This window comes from Cetorhinus maximus, chromosome 17 (assembly GCF_964194155.1).
Source record: "Cetorhinus maximus chromosome 17, sCetMax3.hap1.1, whole genome shotgun sequence".
NCBI lineage: Eukaryota > Metazoa > Chordata > Chondrichthyes > Lamniformes > Cetorhinidae > Cetorhinus > Cetorhinus maximus.
In genome coordinates this window covers 43,722,973-43,740,759 of record NC_135895.1, presented here as the reverse complement: position 1 = coordinate 43,740,759, position 17,787 = coordinate 43,722,973, and the positions used below count along the sequence as shown (strand labels likewise).

The 17,787-nt window shown below is 40.7% G+C and overlaps 1 protein-coding gene across 1 annotated transcript; it reads right to left on the bottom strand.

The window, feature by feature from the left end:
• Positions 1–46: 46 nt before the first annotated feature.
• Positions 47–16,846, bottom strand: txndc12 (thioredoxin domain containing 12 (endoplasmic reticulum)). Its single transcript, XM_078561108.1, has 7 exons — positions 16,684–16,846; positions 16,141–16,201; positions 7,536–7,588; positions 7,293–7,366; positions 6,451–6,520; positions 3,891–3,974; positions 47–2,222 (listed from the first exon to the last, which is right to left on the bottom strand). The coding sequence occupies exons 1-7, from the start codon at positions 16,829–16,831 to the stop codon at positions 2,143–2,145; spliced, it is 570 nt and encodes a 189-aa protein (XP_078417234.1). The 5' UTR covers positions 16,832–16,846; the 3' UTR covers positions 47–2,142.
• Positions 16,847–17,787: the final 941 nt, after the last annotated feature.

Genomic DNA, 17,787 nt, shown 5'->3' with positions numbered 1-17,787 from the left:
AGGCTGCCCACTGTCTGCATGGATAATAAGCAATCAGACCACAATATACCAAACTTCTTTTAGTTTTATATTTTTCCATTCCAAAAGATGTATCAAAAATACAATACAGAAAACATTTAGTCCAATTTCAATTAACTTCCTGCATTGCAGTACACTACTAAACTATAGGGCAACAAATCCCTTCATATTAGGCCAATAGGAAGGGGAAGTTTTGCTTAAAAAGCCCATCTCTGATTTGTTTCATGAACAATACAGAAGACACTATTTAAATAGTTTAAAAGTACAAAAATTACACCGGCTCCTTGATTCTTAACTTCACTTTTATAATTCCTCATAGTACATCATCTCTAAATTCTTCAGATAGACAGGTACTGCATGGTTCTGCTGTTTAGAAATTGGGTGCGGGCGTTGCTTGTATAAGACACCATAATGGAATCCAAAATGCTATTAGAAATTTGGAAACATTCTGCATTATAAATAACAGCCATTAACAAGTTCATTGAACACAATATAAAACTCACTCTGGCTAAAAAAAATACAATTCTAAGAACAAAACAAAGTCTTCCAGCACTTCAAACTATAAAAGTAATGCAAAATGCAAAAGTAGTGTGAAATTAATCCAAAATATTTATTGCTTGAATCCAGGTCTGTGGCCCTGCATCCCAGCTTCTTACATTCTTAGAGACTGCCAACTGTTCAGAGTTCCTGTTTCAGTGGAACTTCTTGAATTTTCCAAATCCCTTGAATTCAGAAGTGCTGATACTGGGAATTCTCCTCTGTCAGAAGAATTCTACATGGAACAGATAGCAGAACTATATATATTTTAAATTTAGGAGGTCAAAAGAATCAAATCAGCGAGGAAAATATTAAAAACATGATCTTGCAATTATGCAAGTTACGAGAAACTGAAACTTCTCTACTATTTTAGCAGAGGCATTGACCTAGTTAGGAAGGGTTGGAAAGTTACAAACTATCACTGCCAGAACTGAGACCACATCCCCAGCAGTGTTGTCAGGCTCATGCTTTCCCTCCCCTCACTGCTGACACGCATCAAGAATCTAACGTAAGCCAATATGCTAATTTCTTCCCTTTCCCATGTCTACCAACCATCAGATTTCCTTTTCTACAGGAATGCTGAGATGTTAGACTAAGGGATTCTGTGCTGCCAAATTCCAGGGCGCCCATCCCAGTTCACCCAAATCTTTCAGTACTAAAGGAGCAGAGGGAGGTATTTCAGAGAAGTACATTAAGTGTTTTTAAAATTGTAACACCATGACATAATTTTGAGGTCTGTGACTATACAAGAACTGCTGCCTGAATTGAAAAATCACATGTGCATGTGATTTTTACAAGAACCATTAAGATTCCTGATGCAGAATTCAGAGTTACCATCTAAGTATCAACTGACATTCAGGCTCAAATTCTCCACAGGGTGAGTTTCAACAAAGTCAGTCTTAGGAAACGAGAGAGAATGATTTACAGACTTTTGCCAAGCTATTCAAGTAAAATTCCCAAATAGGTTGGTCAATGAACTACATTGATAACTTTTGTCAAGATAGTTGTAGCCTGGAGGAAAGGTAGCATGTATCCATGGGCAAATACATCATGCAATCTGACAACTATTCTAACAAGCACATTGTTTTTTTTGTACTGCACTGATTATTTTTTAGCACCAATCATTTGTTTGACATTTGAAAAAAATTGTCCAACTCAACACAATTATTCAGGACTTCACCTAACTTTACAACCCACATGTATTTACGAAACATCCTTGCTACGACACTTGGAGTGACACTTTGCAGACAAATGAAAAATATAAATAGGTGGATGAGTGGTTAAAAATAGTTGCCCAGCAGGGCAACCAGAATACAGGTATTAATGCAATGTCATAAGAATACAATTTATTTAACATCAGTAAGCTATCCCATAATGGTGCAGGCATGATCTCCCAAAGATGTGTGTGTTCAATCTTATGCTTCTAGATTTATTCAAGAACTAAAAAGAAAAAAAAAAATCAGTAAATAAAAGCACAAAGTTTAAGTGAAACAATATAACAATATTAAATCAGTAAATGGCATCAGGCAAGGCTCTAAAGTTCTCTTTTGTTGTCAGATAATGTACAGATGCTAGTGGTTGGTCAACTCAAAATTCATCTGAAATTCGATGCTCTGTAGTTATATCACCGGTCAGCATTTCCTGGGCTTCCTTCATGGCAAACACCACTACATACAAGCAGAAAACAGATTGTTAAAATGTGAATGAAAGATCAAAGAGACAAAAACTGCCAACCTCATTCAGTCTAGTTTGAAAAAGCCCTTAAATGAATGACATTTATTTTTAAACTATGAACATTTTGAAACATCTTACTCATATCACTGGTCAAATCCAAAAAACAGTTATATACATTTTCTGAAAATTTTCCTCTCATCCAGTTACACAGACTTTCTGAAGCTCCAGAAGATTTGAGTTTCAAGGGCGGCAAAAGATATAAATGTTAACAGAGTTATTTGCGAAAGGTTTGATTTTTGTTTATTTATAAAGAACTATTTTATTTTAAATTCTTTTTTTTTCCCAATCTTTTGCTCTTTCCCTCTTCAAGATCTGCCCAAGCGGTCGTTCTTCAAGTGAGCGCTTCCAGGGCGAGGGTTACCACGCCATTTGATCAGGCAGGGCAGAGCACCACAGCTAAACCTAGTGATGCACTTAATAGATGCACACACTTTCCAGAAGGTGCCATGGAGTCCTGATTAAAAATTGGAAACCCTGGCTAATTTTATTCTCCTGGCTTTAAATTTCCACCTCCTACTCCAGCTGAAATCATTAACTCACCACAGCTCAGGATCAAAGCAGAGACCTTCTGGGTCCTTATGACTCAACAGCACCCCATTTGGCTCAGTTGCCGACTAAGCCATTGGGGATGTTCTTTTTGTTTCAAGTGCACCCTTTTGACATTTCATCACATGTAAACTAACTTAAGAAAGCTGGCTGACCCAGGGATTCAAAATTATCTGGAGCAACCAACAGTGGTAAATAATTCCATCAGTGGCATGTGTAGGTCTCTCTCAAGCCTCTCCAGTTGCCACCGTATAACTGACCTGCAAGGCCTGGATAGTTTGATGTGTTTGGCAATCTCATTCTCTCTCCCTTCCTATGGGGAAGTACCTGGCCACTATTCAGCAACTCCTTTCTGGAACTCAACCAGAAGGTAACACATGGCAGTGCTGAACTTTGTCTGGCCTGTCACAACTGCTGAGGAAATATTATTGAGTTTTTTTTTAAGATGTAGATCAAGCATACGTTGGCTGAATGCAACCAATGCAAACCAATGATGCAGCAAGCACTGAAGAATGCGAGAAGTCCTAGATGGTTCATGGCATTATGACCAGAGTATATCTCTTTTGACTAGGATCAGGACCACCTAACCTCACTTCAAACATATTGTTTTTCTCCATATCAGTTGATTGCAGTTGTACTGGGTAACACTTTTACATGAACAGATCCAACATTACATTATTTGAATTTAAGGGAAAGAGAATGTTCAAAATGGCCTCAGACTCCTCAATTCCAAAAAAAAAAGAGGGGAGTGTAAGCAGCAACATACTTAGCAATAAATAAAGTATCTATTAGTTCAAAGTTTGGTCACAGGGTTGAGCAACTCAACAGTTAGTAGGACAAAGCATGCCAAGTCTTTTCTTAGAATCACTCCTATCTTTCAAAATATGTCAAGCAAAAGCAGGAAGCCAGGAGAAGTTTGCAATTCTCCTTGTCCACTCTCCAACTTTGAATGTGTGATCAATGAACTGAACAATCGCCAAGAATCAAGGTGTGGGTTAAGAAAGAAAGGGAGAATGCCCTGTGAAGAAATGACTGAATATTGGTTGCATATTCACCTTGGTCAGCAGAACTGTAGAAATATTTGTATTTGGGATTTCCATTTTGATTAACGATCTCTGGATGAACCTTACCTCCAGCATCTGCAATATAACCAATAATAAAATAGAATAAATGGAAGAAAAATTCAGGATTAGCCAATTATCAATAGGCCAATCACTGAATATTTACTAGAATCTGATCACTTTAAATTTACTTTTTTTTTTAAAAATAGGGACATTTAATTCATCTGTCCAATTTGCCTGTACTTGATTCTTTGTCATTACATCCCCAGTGTTTAACAGGTGGATATTCTTTACCAAATCAGGCAGAAGACATTCTGAGAATCATACCTGCTTTATTGTTAAACTATAGTTCAGTACAAATACCAATTTCCACTCTTCCTGTTTCTGGACAGGGAAGGGTCCAGAAGGGGACTCCCCCACTGGGGAAAAACTTAGCTCTTAAGTACAGGCTTCAATGAGCATCACCTGCTCACCATTCACTCTGAAGCTTGTCCTGGTCTACTCTTAAAGGGACCTGCATTTCTAACATTGTCACCCAGTATTGTTGGTAATCAGAAAATCAACGCCATACAGAAAATCTAAATGTAGCAACTAATTACTATCTGACATTATGTAAATAAAACTAGATACGTTATGGTCAAATTCATTAGAGACTCCTAATTTTAGAAATCAGTTGACTTACATTAACTAGCTGAGTCATTAACCATAGTTTTCCAAAAATCAGTGTCGTTGGGTCAAACACTCTACACAGCAGCATTCTGGGACTACCTTCACTACATGGAGAAGCAATGGTTTAAAATGAACTCTCATCTTCAATTTTTTTTTTAATACTCGTTCATGAGATGTTGATGTCACTGGCTAGGCCAGCATTTATTGCCCATCCCTAATTTCTCTTGAGAAAGTGGTGATATGTTGCCTTCTTGAACCACTGCAGTCCATGTGGTGTAGGAACACCCATAGTACTGTTAGGAAGGGAGTTCCAGGATTTTGACTCAGCAGCAGTGAAGGAATGGCGATATAGTTCCAAGTCAGGGTGGTGTGTGACTTGGACAGGAACTTGCAGGTTGTGGTGTTCCCAAGCATCTGCTGTCTTTGACCTTCTGGGTGGTAGAGGTCACAGGTTTGGGAGATGCTGTCAAAGGAGCCTTGGAGAGTTGCTGCAGTGCATCTTGTAGATGGTACACACTCCTACCACTGAGTCAGTGGTGGGTGAAGGGAATGGATGTTTATTGTGGTGCATGGGGTGCCAATCAAGTGGGCTGCTTTGCACTAGATGGTGTCGAGCTTCTTGAGTGTTGTTGCAGTTGCACACATCCAGGCAAGTGGAGAGTATATACTCCTGACTTGTGCCTTGTAGAAGTGGACAGGCTTTGAGGAGTCAGGAGGAGAGTTGCTCTCTGCAGAATTTCCAGCCTCTGATCTGCTCTAGTACCCACAGTATTTATATGGCTAGTCCAGTTCAGTTTCTGGTCAATGGTAACCCCCAAGATGTTGATAGTGGGGGATTCAGTGATGGTAAAGCATTAAATGTCAAGGGGAGATGGTTAGATTCTCTGTTGTTGGAGATGGTCATTGCCTGGCACTTGTACGGCGTGAATGTTACTTGCTACTCATCAGCCCAAGCCTGGATATTGTCCAGTTCTTGCTGCATACGGACATGAACTGCTTCAGTACCTGAGTCGCCGCCAAATGGTGCTCAACATTGCACAATCAGCAAACATCCCCACTTCTGACCTTGTGATGGAGGGAAGGTCATTGATGAAACAGGCTGAAGATGGTTGGGCCTAGGTCAACCTGGGATGGGCAATCAATGCTGACTTTCCTAGTGATGCTAATATCACCATAATTAATAAAAAGAATACTAGTCATAGTGCAGGAAGTCGAAGACAAGCAAATGAGATCACCAGGTTAAAGTTATTCAATGAATCTTTCCTGCACAGGTGCTTGGAAATTGGAGTTTACAGGATTCAGGAAGAAGCTGGAACTCACTGCCTATGAGGGTGGTGGAAGCGAAGATGATGAATGATTTCAAAAGGAAATTGGATGTGCACTCAAGGGAAATAAAGTTAGAGCTTCAGGGATAGAGCAGAGCAATGGGACTGATTGGATTGCTTTACAGAGAGCTGGCATGGACTCGATGGACCAAATGGCCTCCTTCTGTGCTGTGATGACTCTACGACTCAATAAACACCATATATAAAAATTAGTAAAACAAAATGCTATGCACTGAAATGGATGAACTTTAGAGCCAAGTGCTTATGAGCAGTGTTATCTTCTTAAAAGATTAGCAATTAAGTCCACCGGAACATCACAAAATCCAGTGGTGGAATAATTGAGGCGAGAAAATTGACAATAAGTTTTTTTTCTGCATTTCGAAATAGTAACTGTAGGCTTAAAATTAATATATCACTCAACACAGTGTAATAAAGGCTCAGTATTAGGATTGTATTGAGGGTACACTGGCTTTGTATCCCCCAATCCCACAGGCTTCCTCACTTCAACTCTGCTACAGCAGGGGGGTACCAAGCAGAAGTCAAAGATACTTTGTTCTTACCCAAAAATAAGATTCTAGGTATGTATCCTCCATCTGGGCTAAAGGCAGAATCATTTGGCTCCTCCTCATCCTACGAAAGCAGAGGAGAAAATACTCATCATTTCACTATTCAATATTAAATAACGCACATAATTTTATCCTCATGCAAGATTGTGGTGAGACCATATTTTGAACACTGTGTCCAGTCTTGATCCCCTTACATGGCTTCCAACACAAAGTTCTGGAAAATTTTCAGAGGAGGACCACAAGAATGAGTTATTTCTCAAATTATCGTAGCAACTCAGATAGGCTTAAAAAGCTGGGTCTATTGACTTTGGAGATGCTGAGAATTTGGGGTAATTTGATAAAGGTATAATTGTAAAAGGCCTAGACCTATTGATAGATTGGAGAGGACACTGGGCGATATGTAGAAATTATGCAAGGGTGCGGTTCTTGTCCCTGCAGGTAGCAGACCTATGAAATAAGTTGTCGGCAAATGCAGAGAGTGCCTACTGTTTGCACACCTTCAAAACAAAAAAGGCTGACCAGTTCCTGGCTGGAGGAAAGCAGTGAGAACACTCACCTTATAGAAAGGTAGGTAAATACAAAGTAGCATAAACATCATCTTGTGGATGAGTTTTGATTGCCTAAGCAGGTCAGAGAAGAATTTTTCTGATCGTTTTTTCCCTGATGTGGCCTTTTAAATTTTTTTAAAAATCTCTTCCAGGAGGTTACATGGCTGCTGGTGATTAGTGGGTGTCTAATCCAAATGCTTCAGGTATGACATTATGGGACAGACTTGAGGGTCAGATAGCATTCACCAGTTCATCATTTTCATTAGGCTAAATCACAGATATTCTTACCTCTATATTCACCATGACAAAGTTATGGGCCAGTTCTGAGATCTCCTGAGAATCAGCAAACTTTGGTTTCAGTGCTAATAGAGAACAAATAACTTTTAAAAACTTTACAAGTGACCCAATTCCACCTCTCTGTAACTGCAAGGAACTTAACAGCACTCAAAGTAATTAAGCCAAATAAATTAACATTCGTGAAAGAAAAACACTTTAAAATCTTAGTAGATTCTAAACAAAAATTGAACCTACCTTTACATGCACCACACCAGCTTTTGTGTATAATCAACATCAATGGTAGGCCACTAAAAATTAAACAAGAAATCTTGAATGTCTTGTATGAGTAAACATTCCACAATTATTCACCTTGAATGGTAACTAAATTTTCAGTCGAATATTAAATTGAAAAAGATTTAAAATGCTGCAAGCTAAAATCTACACCAGCACTTCTGAGTAAACAAATGTCACAATTTGCAGAAACATCACAGCATTTACTTTTCAACTGCTCTCCCTCCCGTTGCTTTTTCCTATCCTGAAGGACAATCTGGACAGTGAAAGCTGGCAAGCTAGCTATCCTGTTTGTACTCAACATCCAGCCAGATTTAGATACTGCCATAAATCTTTTTTCAAGGGTCACTGAATAAGAGATCAATATTGGGAACCCTGGTTAATTCTTCTCTTTCAATCCAGGGGCACCAAGTTCAATTATAAACTCAGCTAAAAATCTACCAACTCAGCACAGATCAGAAATCAAACCCAAGATCTTTTTGTTGGTATGATTCAGTTACACACTGCTTTTACTGGCAGAATTCATTGAGGGACCTCATGGCTAAAATCATAAAGGCTTATTTAAGAGTTGTGTAGGGCAATGCATTACAACAAAACTGCAGCATTTTGTGCCAAAAAAAATGTTAAAACACAGATTCAAATGTTCCTTTGACAACTCAGCAGCTGAACCAGCTAGACCATGGATTTATGGATTTAAACCCCAGCCTGTTCAGTTAGTTTCTCTCAGCCACATATACCAGTTGAATTCTCCTCTCTGGTATGTTACTCATAACACGTGCTTGTTGTGGATGAGTCCAAGCTAGTCTTTTCCTTCAAGCTGGTTTATTCTCAAGACAACTCTGCAGTGTAGCTGCCTCTCCCAGTCCCTTCCACACTAGAGTTTTACAATTGTACCCATTTATAGGTGATCCAATGCCCATGACCTGTTTTAACAAGCAGCTGTCTTAACAAAACAAAAACAAAAATACCTGGAAAAACTCAGCAGGTCTGGCAGCATCTGTGGAGAGGAGCATAGTTAACGTTTCGAGTCCGCTTGACTCTTCAACAGAACTAAGGAAAAATAGAAAAGGGGTGAAATATAAGCTGGTTTAGGGGTTGGGGGGTGGGACAAGAAGAGCTGGATAGAGGGCCAGTGATAGGTGGAGATAACCAAAAGATGTCACAGACAAAAGGACAAAGAGGTGTTGAGCTGTCTTAACAATGTAATTGCTATACAATGCAATTACCAGTCAACAAGATGATTGTTATTGGACCGTGACAATGTAATTACTGATACATTGACATTTGACATGACTACTGGCACTGATGGCCCCGAGCTAGGGAGGAGAAAATCCCCCAGGGATCCTGCTTCTTACTGTGCACCTATGTCAATGTTTTGCAAAAAATAGGTTTGGGCTCAATTGTCTTTATACAGACAAATATAGTCTACTGGATTTCACAATCTTAGCTTAAATATGAAAATAACTATTTCAGACAGGTAGATATACAGGTCATGGGGAAACAGTAGCATAGTACTAATGTCACTGAACTAGTAACACAGAGGCCAAGGTTAATGCTCTGGGAACATGGGTTCAAGTTCCACCACAGCAGCTTGTGGAATTTCAATTCAATTATTAAAAAAACCTGGAGTATAAAGCTAGTCTCAGTAATAGTGACCACGACAACCATCATCAATTATTGTAAAAACCCATCTGGTTTACAAATGCCCTTTAGGAAAGGAAATCTACCATCCTTAACCCATCTGGCCTCCATGTGACTCCAGAATCACAGCAATGTGGCTAACTCAGAGATGCCCTAGCAAGTCACTCAGTTCAAGGACAATTAGGGATGAACAAATGTTGGCCTTGCCAGCAACACCCACATTCCACAAAAGAATAAAGAGGAAAAAAAACACATGGCAAGAACTGTAACCTAGCAAAGAATCAATAGTCTCACGTAAAGAGAGAAAAGGAGGAAAAAACCGGTGAAAAAAGACAAACAAAATATATCACACCCATAATTCCCCACTAAATGTTCCAATTATAATCCAATAATATAATTACTCTATGTCATAAATGTGACAGCTGGTCACATTTATGGCAAACCTCTAGATACACACAGTTGCTAGCTGTGCATCAAGTTTCTGCATTGTCTGACAGTACATTAGAAGCAAAGTTTTACACAACAGCTCTTTGACCATGTTACACTCTCAAACTCAACCTGGCATTTTCACCCCTTGTTCATTGACATTTAAAAATACGTTTGTTGAATTAATTTCATTCAATTTCTCTAGGTTCTTCTGACAATCATTAGAATCAACTTATGATATATTTCTTCATTGAGGCTTACAAAATAGCAGGATGGCATTTGTTCCATCATGCCCTACACTGATTTCCGATCCACCAAGGCCTTCATTTTAAAATCCTTAGCCTTGTTTTCAAGTCCCTCTGTCCAATCCCCTCCAGCCCTATTAGCCTTTGAGATCTCTGCACTCCAATTCTGGGCTCTTGAGCATCCCTGATTTTCATTACTCTGCCTTTCGAGAGCATGCCTTCAGCTGCACAGAGCCAAAACTCTGGGATTTCCTCTCTGTCTCTCCATTTCTCTTTCCTTCTTTACATCCTCCTTAAAACCCACCTTCTTTGCCCAAGTTTTTGGTCATCTGCCCTAATAACTCCTGACATGGCTCATTATCAAAAATGTGGTAAGAAACTATGTCCTATACCAGATTGAAGAGGTGTTAATATCTCGAACAAAAACAGACAGAGTAGGCCATTCAGCCCCTTAAGTCAGCGGCACCATTCAGGAAGATCACTAAGCTACATCCTCCCAAACTATCCCCATTTTCCTTGATTCCCTTAGTATCCAAAAATGTCAATCTTTGACTTGATCATATTCCATGACTGAGCAGCCACTGCTCCCCACAATAGAAAATTCCAAAGGGTTCACAATCTTTGCATGAAGAAATTTCTCATCGCAGTCCGAAGAGACTGACCCCTTATTCTGATACTCTGATCCCATGTTCTAGACTCCCCAGTCAAGAACACCACCCCCAGCATCTATCTTGTCCGGACCCTTAAGATTTTTACACCTTTCAATGATATCACCTCTCATTCTTTTAAAATCCAGGCAGAATAGGCTTAGTTTACTCCATCTCTTGAACAATCCCCTCAGCCCAGTAATCAGTTCGGGGATCCTTTATTACAAGTATATTCTTCCTAAGGTGAGGAGACCAAAACTGTACACAGTATCCCAGATGTGGTCTCACCAAGGACTTTATTACAAAAGGGTTGGAGTATAAGAGTAAGAGTAAAGGTTAACATATCATTTGCTTTCCTAATTGGTTGTTGTACCTGCATGTTTACTGTCTGTGATTCATGTACAAGGACTCTTCAATCAATCCGAACACCAACATTTTCCATTCTCTCACCTTTTAAAAAATATTTTGCTTTTATACTTTTCCTTCCAAAGTGGCTAACTTCACATTCTACCACATTGTCACTGGACTAGTAATCAAGAGGCCCAGAGTGATTCTCTGGGGGTCAGGGTTCAAATCCCGCCACGGCAGTTGGTGGAATTTGAATGCAATAAAAATCTGGAATTAAAAGCCTAATGATGACCATGAAACCATTGCCGATTGTTGTAAAAACCCATCTGGTTCACTAATGTCCTTCAGGGAAGGAAATCTGCCACCCTTACCTGGTCTGGCCTACATGTGACTCCAGACCCACAGCAATGTGTTTGACTCTTAAATGCCCTCTGAAGTGGCCTAACAAGCCACTCACTTGAATCAAACCACTACAAATTCTCAAAAGGAATGAAATTGGATGGACCACCCGGCATCGAACTAGGCACCGGAAACAACAACAGCAAACTCTGCCCTGTTGACCCTTCAAAGTCCTCCTTACTAACAAATGGGGGATAGTGCCAAAATTGGGACAGCTGTCTCACAAGACTAGTCAAGCAACAGCTTGACAGTCATCCTCATGGAATCATACCTTACAAATAATGTCCCAGGCACCACCATCACCATCCCTGGATATGTCCTGTCCCACCGGAAGAAAAGACCCAGCAAAGGTGGTGGCACAGTAGTATACAAGTGGGAGGGAGTCGCCCTGGATGTCCTCAACATCAACTCTGGACCCCATGAGGTCTCATGGCATCAAGTCAAGCATGGGCAAGGAAACCTCCTGCTGATTACCACATACCACCCTCCCTCAGCTGATGAATCAGTGCTCCTCCATGTTGAACATCATTTGGAGGACACACTGAGGATAGCAAGGGCACAGAATGTACTCTGGGTGGGGAACTTCAATGTCCATCACCAAGAGTGGCTCAGTAGCACCACTACTGACCGAGCTGGCCAAATCCTAAAGGACATAGCTGCTAGACTGGGTCTGTGGACGGTGGTGAGGGAATCAACAAGAGTGAAAAACATACATGACCTCATCCTCACCAACCTGTCTGCCACAGATGCATCTGTTGATGACAGTATCAGTAAGAGTGACCACTGCACAGTCCTTGTGGAAACGAAGTCCCAGCTTCACATTAGGGATATCCTCCATCGTGTTGTGAGGCACTACCATGGTGCCAAATGGGATAGATTTCAAACAGATCCAGCAACTCAATACTGGGCATCCACGAGGCGCTGTGGGCCATCAGCAGAAGCAGAATTGTACTCAAACACAATCTGTAACCTCAGAGCATATCCCCCATTCTACCGTTAGCATCAAGCCAGGAGATCACCCCTGGTTCAATGAAGAGTGCAGGAGGACATGCCAGGAACAGCACCAGAAATACCTAAAAATGAGGTGTCAACCTGGTGAAGCTATAACACAGGACTACTTGTGTGCCAAACAGCATAAGCAAGTGATAGACAGAGCTAAGCGATCCACAACCAACGGATCAGGTCTAAGCTCTGCAGTCCTGCCATATCCAGTCCTGAATGGTGATGGGCAATTAAAATAACTCACTGGAGGAGGCGGCTCCACAAATATCCCCATGCTCAATGATGGGGGAGCCCAGCACATCAGTGCAAAACATAAGGCTGAAGCATTTGCTACAATCTTCAGCCAGAAGTGCTGAGTGGATGATCCATCTCGGCCTCTTCCGCAGGTCCCTAGCATCACAGATGCCAGTCTTCAGCTAATCCGATTCACTCCATGAGATATCAAGAAACGGCTGAAGGCACTGGATAGTGCCAAGGCTATGGGCCCTGACAATATTCCGGCAGTAGTACTGAAGATTTGTGTCCCAGAACTTGCCGCAACCCTAGCCAAGCTGTTCCAGTACAGCTACAACACTGGCATCTACCCGGCTACGTGGAAAGTTGCCCAGGTATGTCCTGCACACAAAAATCAGGACAAATCCTACCATGCCAATTACCGCCCCATTAGTCTACTCTCTTCATCAGTAAAGTAATGGAAGGGGTCATCAACAGCGCTATCAAGCGGCACTTACTTAGAAATAACCTGCTCACTGACACCCAGTTTGGGTTCTGCCAGGGCCATTCAGCACCTGGCCTCATTACAGCCTTGGGTCAAACATGGACAAAGGGGTTGCACTCACGAGGTGAGGTGAGTGTGGCTGCCCTTGACATCAAGGCCACATTTGACCAAGTGTGGCATCAAGGAGCCCTAGCAAAACTGGAGTCAATGGGAATCAGGGGGGAAAACTCTCCACTTGTTGAAATCACACCTAGCACAAAGGAAGATGGTTGTGGCTGTTGGAGGTCAGTCATTTCTGCTCCAGGAGATCACTGCAGGAGTTCCTTAAGGTCGTGTCCTAGGCCCAACCATCTTCAGCTACTTCATCAATGACCTTCCTTCCATCACAAGGTCAGAAGTGGGATGTTCGCTGATGATTGCACAATGTTCAGCAACATTCGCAACTCCTCAGATACTGAAGCGGTTCATGTCCAAATGCAGCAAGACCCGGACACTATCCAGGCTTGGGCTGGCAAGTGGTAAGTAACATTCACGCCACACAAGTGCCGGGCAATGACCATCTCCAACAAGAGACAATCTAACCATCGCCCCTCGACGTTCAATGGCATTACCATCGCTGAATCCCCCACTATCAACATCCTGGGGGCTTACCATTGATCAGAAACTGAACTGGACTAGCCATATAAATACTGTGGCTACAGGAACAGGTCAGAGAAGAGAAATCCTTCGACCATCCAGAAGGACAAGGGCAGCAGATAGGTGGGAACACCACCACCTGGAAGTTACCCTCTTAAGTCACTCACATCCTGACTTGGAAATATATTGCCGTTCCTTCACTTGTCGCTGGGTCAAAATCCTGGAACTCCCTTCCCAGCAGTACTGTGGATGTACCTACATCACATGGACAGTTCAAGACGGCAGCTCACCACCACCTTCTCAAGGGCAATTTGGGATGGGCAATAAATGCTGGCCCAACCAACGAATCCCACATCCCGTGAATGAATTTTTAAAAATTAAAAAGTTATATTCCATCTGACACGTTCTTGCCCAATCACAACTTGCCCAAATCCCTTTCCAGCTTCTTTGTGCCCTCCTCACAGATTACTTTCCCATCTACCTTTGTATTGTCAGCAAACTTGGGTACATTACACTCAGTCCCCTCTTCAGAATCATTCAAATCGATTGCAGTTATCTGAAGGCCTAGAACAGGTCCTTGTGGCACCCCACTTGTTACAGCCTATCAACACAAAAATGAGCTGTTCATTCCTATTCCCTGCTTTCTGTTCACAAACCAATTCTCAATCTGAGCTAATATATTAATCCAATCACACAAACCCTTATTTTTGTATTAACCTTTAGTGCGGCTCCTTATCAAATGCCTTTTGAAAACAGATATGTACTGCATTCACTGATTCCAAAAAAACTAAGATTTGTCAAACATTATTTCCCTTTCATGTTGACTCTGCCCAATTATATGATTATTTAAGTGCCCTGTTATCACGCCCCTAGTAATAGATTCTAGCAATTTCCCTACTGATGATGTATGACTAACTGGCCTATAGTTCCCTGTGTTCTCTCCCTCCTTTCTAGAACAGTGAGTTTACATTTGTTACATTCTAGCCTATAGGGATCATTCTAGAATCTAAGGAATTCTGGAAGATCAAAACCAATGCATCCACAACTCTTAAAACCCAGGGTGTAGGCCATCACATCCAGGGTATTTGTTGGCTTTTAGTCTCATTAATTTCTCCAGTACTATTTCTTTATTAATACAAGTATCTTTAAGTTCCTCATTTCTCTAGACCCTTGATTCCCCATCATTTCCAAGATGTTATAATGCCTTCTACCCTGAAGACGATTGCAAAAGTATTTTTTCCCTGCCATTTTATTATTTCCCGTTATATTCTCCTACTCTGCCTCTATGGAACTCATGTTTACTCTCATTAATCTCCCATGTTTCATACCTATAGAAGCTTTTACTCTGTCCAACCCTACATTTACTATTAGGGTTTGTATATAGGGTTTATGCACCTTATTTTCTATTAGCTCAAATCAAACTGATTTTAAATCTTGATTTTCCAAACGAAGATCCTTTCTCTATATTGTCTTTATCCTATCATTTTGTCATGGCAATCTTTCCTCCTTTTCTATTTTTGCCTCCATCTTTTAAAAGTCAAATATCCTGTTAATGAACAGTGCAGCATCTGAACCAGTAAGTGTAAATTAAAACAGTGAATTCAATATCAAATCAGGAACAGGAAGCAAAATGAACAATGAAAAAGAAAGAATGGATAGAGATAGACACACAGAAAAAGTTTATGAAACTAAACCTCCAACAACTAAAAGCTGAAGAAATGAGAATCCAAATTTGTAAATGTTAATTTTCAGTGTCAAAGTGGTTGTTTGGCAATAATTAAAACGTAATCTGTTAATTATAGTACTTAGACTTAAACGGACAAGGACTAACTTTCTGGGTCCAAAGCTACAACTCAAGTACACAAACTTCATGCTGCTCAATACATTTGAATGGGCAGCAGTGCATCTTGGACAGCTACATCTGGATTATCACCTTTAATACCATATCTGCACTTTCCTGAGGTTAATGTCTCATTTGTGCATAAACAATAGTGAATATCAACAGGTTTCACTGTTTTTACAGTAAACCTGGTCAATGCAATTATTGCTGTATGGAATGAAGAATTTGGAAAGGTAAATACTGACACCTTGTGGCAAAGTAGCTGGAAAAAAGGTCTTTAAATCTGCATATTTCAGACAAAAATACATTCAGGAAGTGAGGTGTTGTGTGCATCTGTTATACTTGTTAAGCATTGTAAAATAACAATTTCTACTGGTTGTAAATCTTCCTAGAGTTAGACTACATTATCAAAATCATACACCTACATGTTCCACAGATTTGGTGATGAATCAAAGGTAAAGATAAAGAGTAAATGCTGAAGGAATGAAACAAATCAGTTGTAATTTAGGAATCGCATTTTAGTAAATCGTGTTAACACATAGTCAAATTTTGCTCTAACTAGAATGTTCGAAGAAGGAAAAAAGTCAATTACAAAGTAATTATACAAAGTTTAAATCACAAAGTTTCAGTGCCAAGATACAGGATGCTTCCACTTAGTTTTGCATACCTGGCTTCAGCTTCTTTCTTCCCATCATCCAGTGTTCTCCAGTGAATGTGATCGCCAAATCCTGAAAAACGTTATCATTGCTGTGAATTTCCATCTCTGACAAGTTCTTGGAGGCAAACTTTAGCACCCAAACCCACATATGTAACTCTAATCTTCCCAGCTCAATGTAACTGGATCATTTTAACTTGATTGATACTTATTAGTATATACATTGCTGGTCCGTGTAAAGAGTGTGTTTGTCATAGGTAGTTCTTGAGGGTGTGGGGTATTGGAAAACAAAATGGAGATTAAATAAACTATTTGCCTTTAACGGACACGGGACCTACGCTCTCCTCCCTTCCATTCCTGGCCAATGACTGGGTCCAGAATAAAAGAAAACTATTTGCAGAGGCATTAGACACCTGAAAGACTTATCGAATATAAGGAAAGAGTGATGGAGGAAACGGATCCACCGTAGCCACATAATTGGTATTTGAGTTTGCAGTTTTTGATTAAAAGAGAACAAAGCCAGCAATTTAAATAAATAAATAAAAACTAACCCACCTCTTCCAAGACTTTCACTCCCAGATGTTTGAGAGTGGATCAGAAAAATGCAAAAGACAGTGAGATGCAGAAATATTTGCAGCTTCATGTTCAGCTCGAACCCAGCCGGTAACTCAATGAAGCCAGGGGCAGAGCGGAAGTGACGCATCAGAACGCAATGTAACACTTTCTGGACTGGAATTTCAAACATCTCCCCGATCCCAGATGTAGACACAACAGATTTCCCGATTATTCGCCCTAATTCAGAAGGCTCATCTGTTTTTATGTGTAGCATCTTAAGAAAAAAATTGACGCAAGTCCATTAATGTGGTTGTACCCGACTCAGTCTTAACTGATGATAAATTTTAGTAAAAGAAATAGTAGGGACTTTATGGTTGCGATTTTTGCTTGAGCCCTGAGGAGGTCATGTTAGCTCCCAACCTACTAAACTTGGAAAAGGGCAAACACCACCGCCCCCCCCCCCCAAAAAAAAGAGGCGGTGGCATAGTGACTAGAATTCCAGAGACCCAGGGTAATGCCCTGGATTTGAATCCAACAGCAGATGGTGACATTTGGAAACAATGAAACCATTACCAATTGTTGTGACTGATTTCTTCTCCGCCGATGCTGCCAGACTTGCTGAGTTTTTCCAGGTAATTCTGTTTTTATTTTGTTGTAAAAACCCATCTGGTTCACTAGTTCCCTTTAGGTAAGGAAATCTGCTGTGCTTACCTGGTCTGGCCTACATGTGACTCCCAGACCCACAGCAATGTGATTGAGTCTTAAAAAACGCCCTCTGAACGAGGGGAATAAATTTGGCCTAGCCAGCGATGCCCACGTCCCATGAATTAACAAAAAAACAAGCTAAAACTTCAACATGAGTTACAACTGCAATGGTTTCTTTCCCACATTATCTCCAGAGTCCTCCAAGAATTTTGGCCCCTCCTAGTTCTCATATACATCATCCACAGATAAGGTGTCAGTTTCCACATGTAAGGTGATGACACCAAGTTCTTTGTTGACCCCTCCACTAACTCTCTCACTGCTTATCTACTATCCAGTCCTGCATATGCTGCAACTTGCTCCAGTTAAAACATTGGGAAGACGGAAGCCATCAGTTTTGGT

What these genes read in the sequence shown, in the direction of transcription:
- txndc12 (XM_078561108.1), bottom strand. Translation starts at nt 16,831, where the DNA reads ATGCGTCACTTCCGCTCTGCCCCTGGCTTCATTGAGTTACCGGCTGGG. An exon ending in AAGAAAGAAGCTGAAGCCAG is followed by an intron (nt 7,589 to 16,140) that starts GTATGCAAAACT and finishes TTTAATTTTTAG; the next exon opens with TGGCCTACCATTGATGTTGA. An exon ending in CTGGTGTGGTGCATGTAAAG is followed by an intron (nt 7,367 to 7,535) that starts GTAGGTTCAATT and finishes GTTCTCTATTAG; the next exon opens with CACTGAAACCAAAGTTTGCT.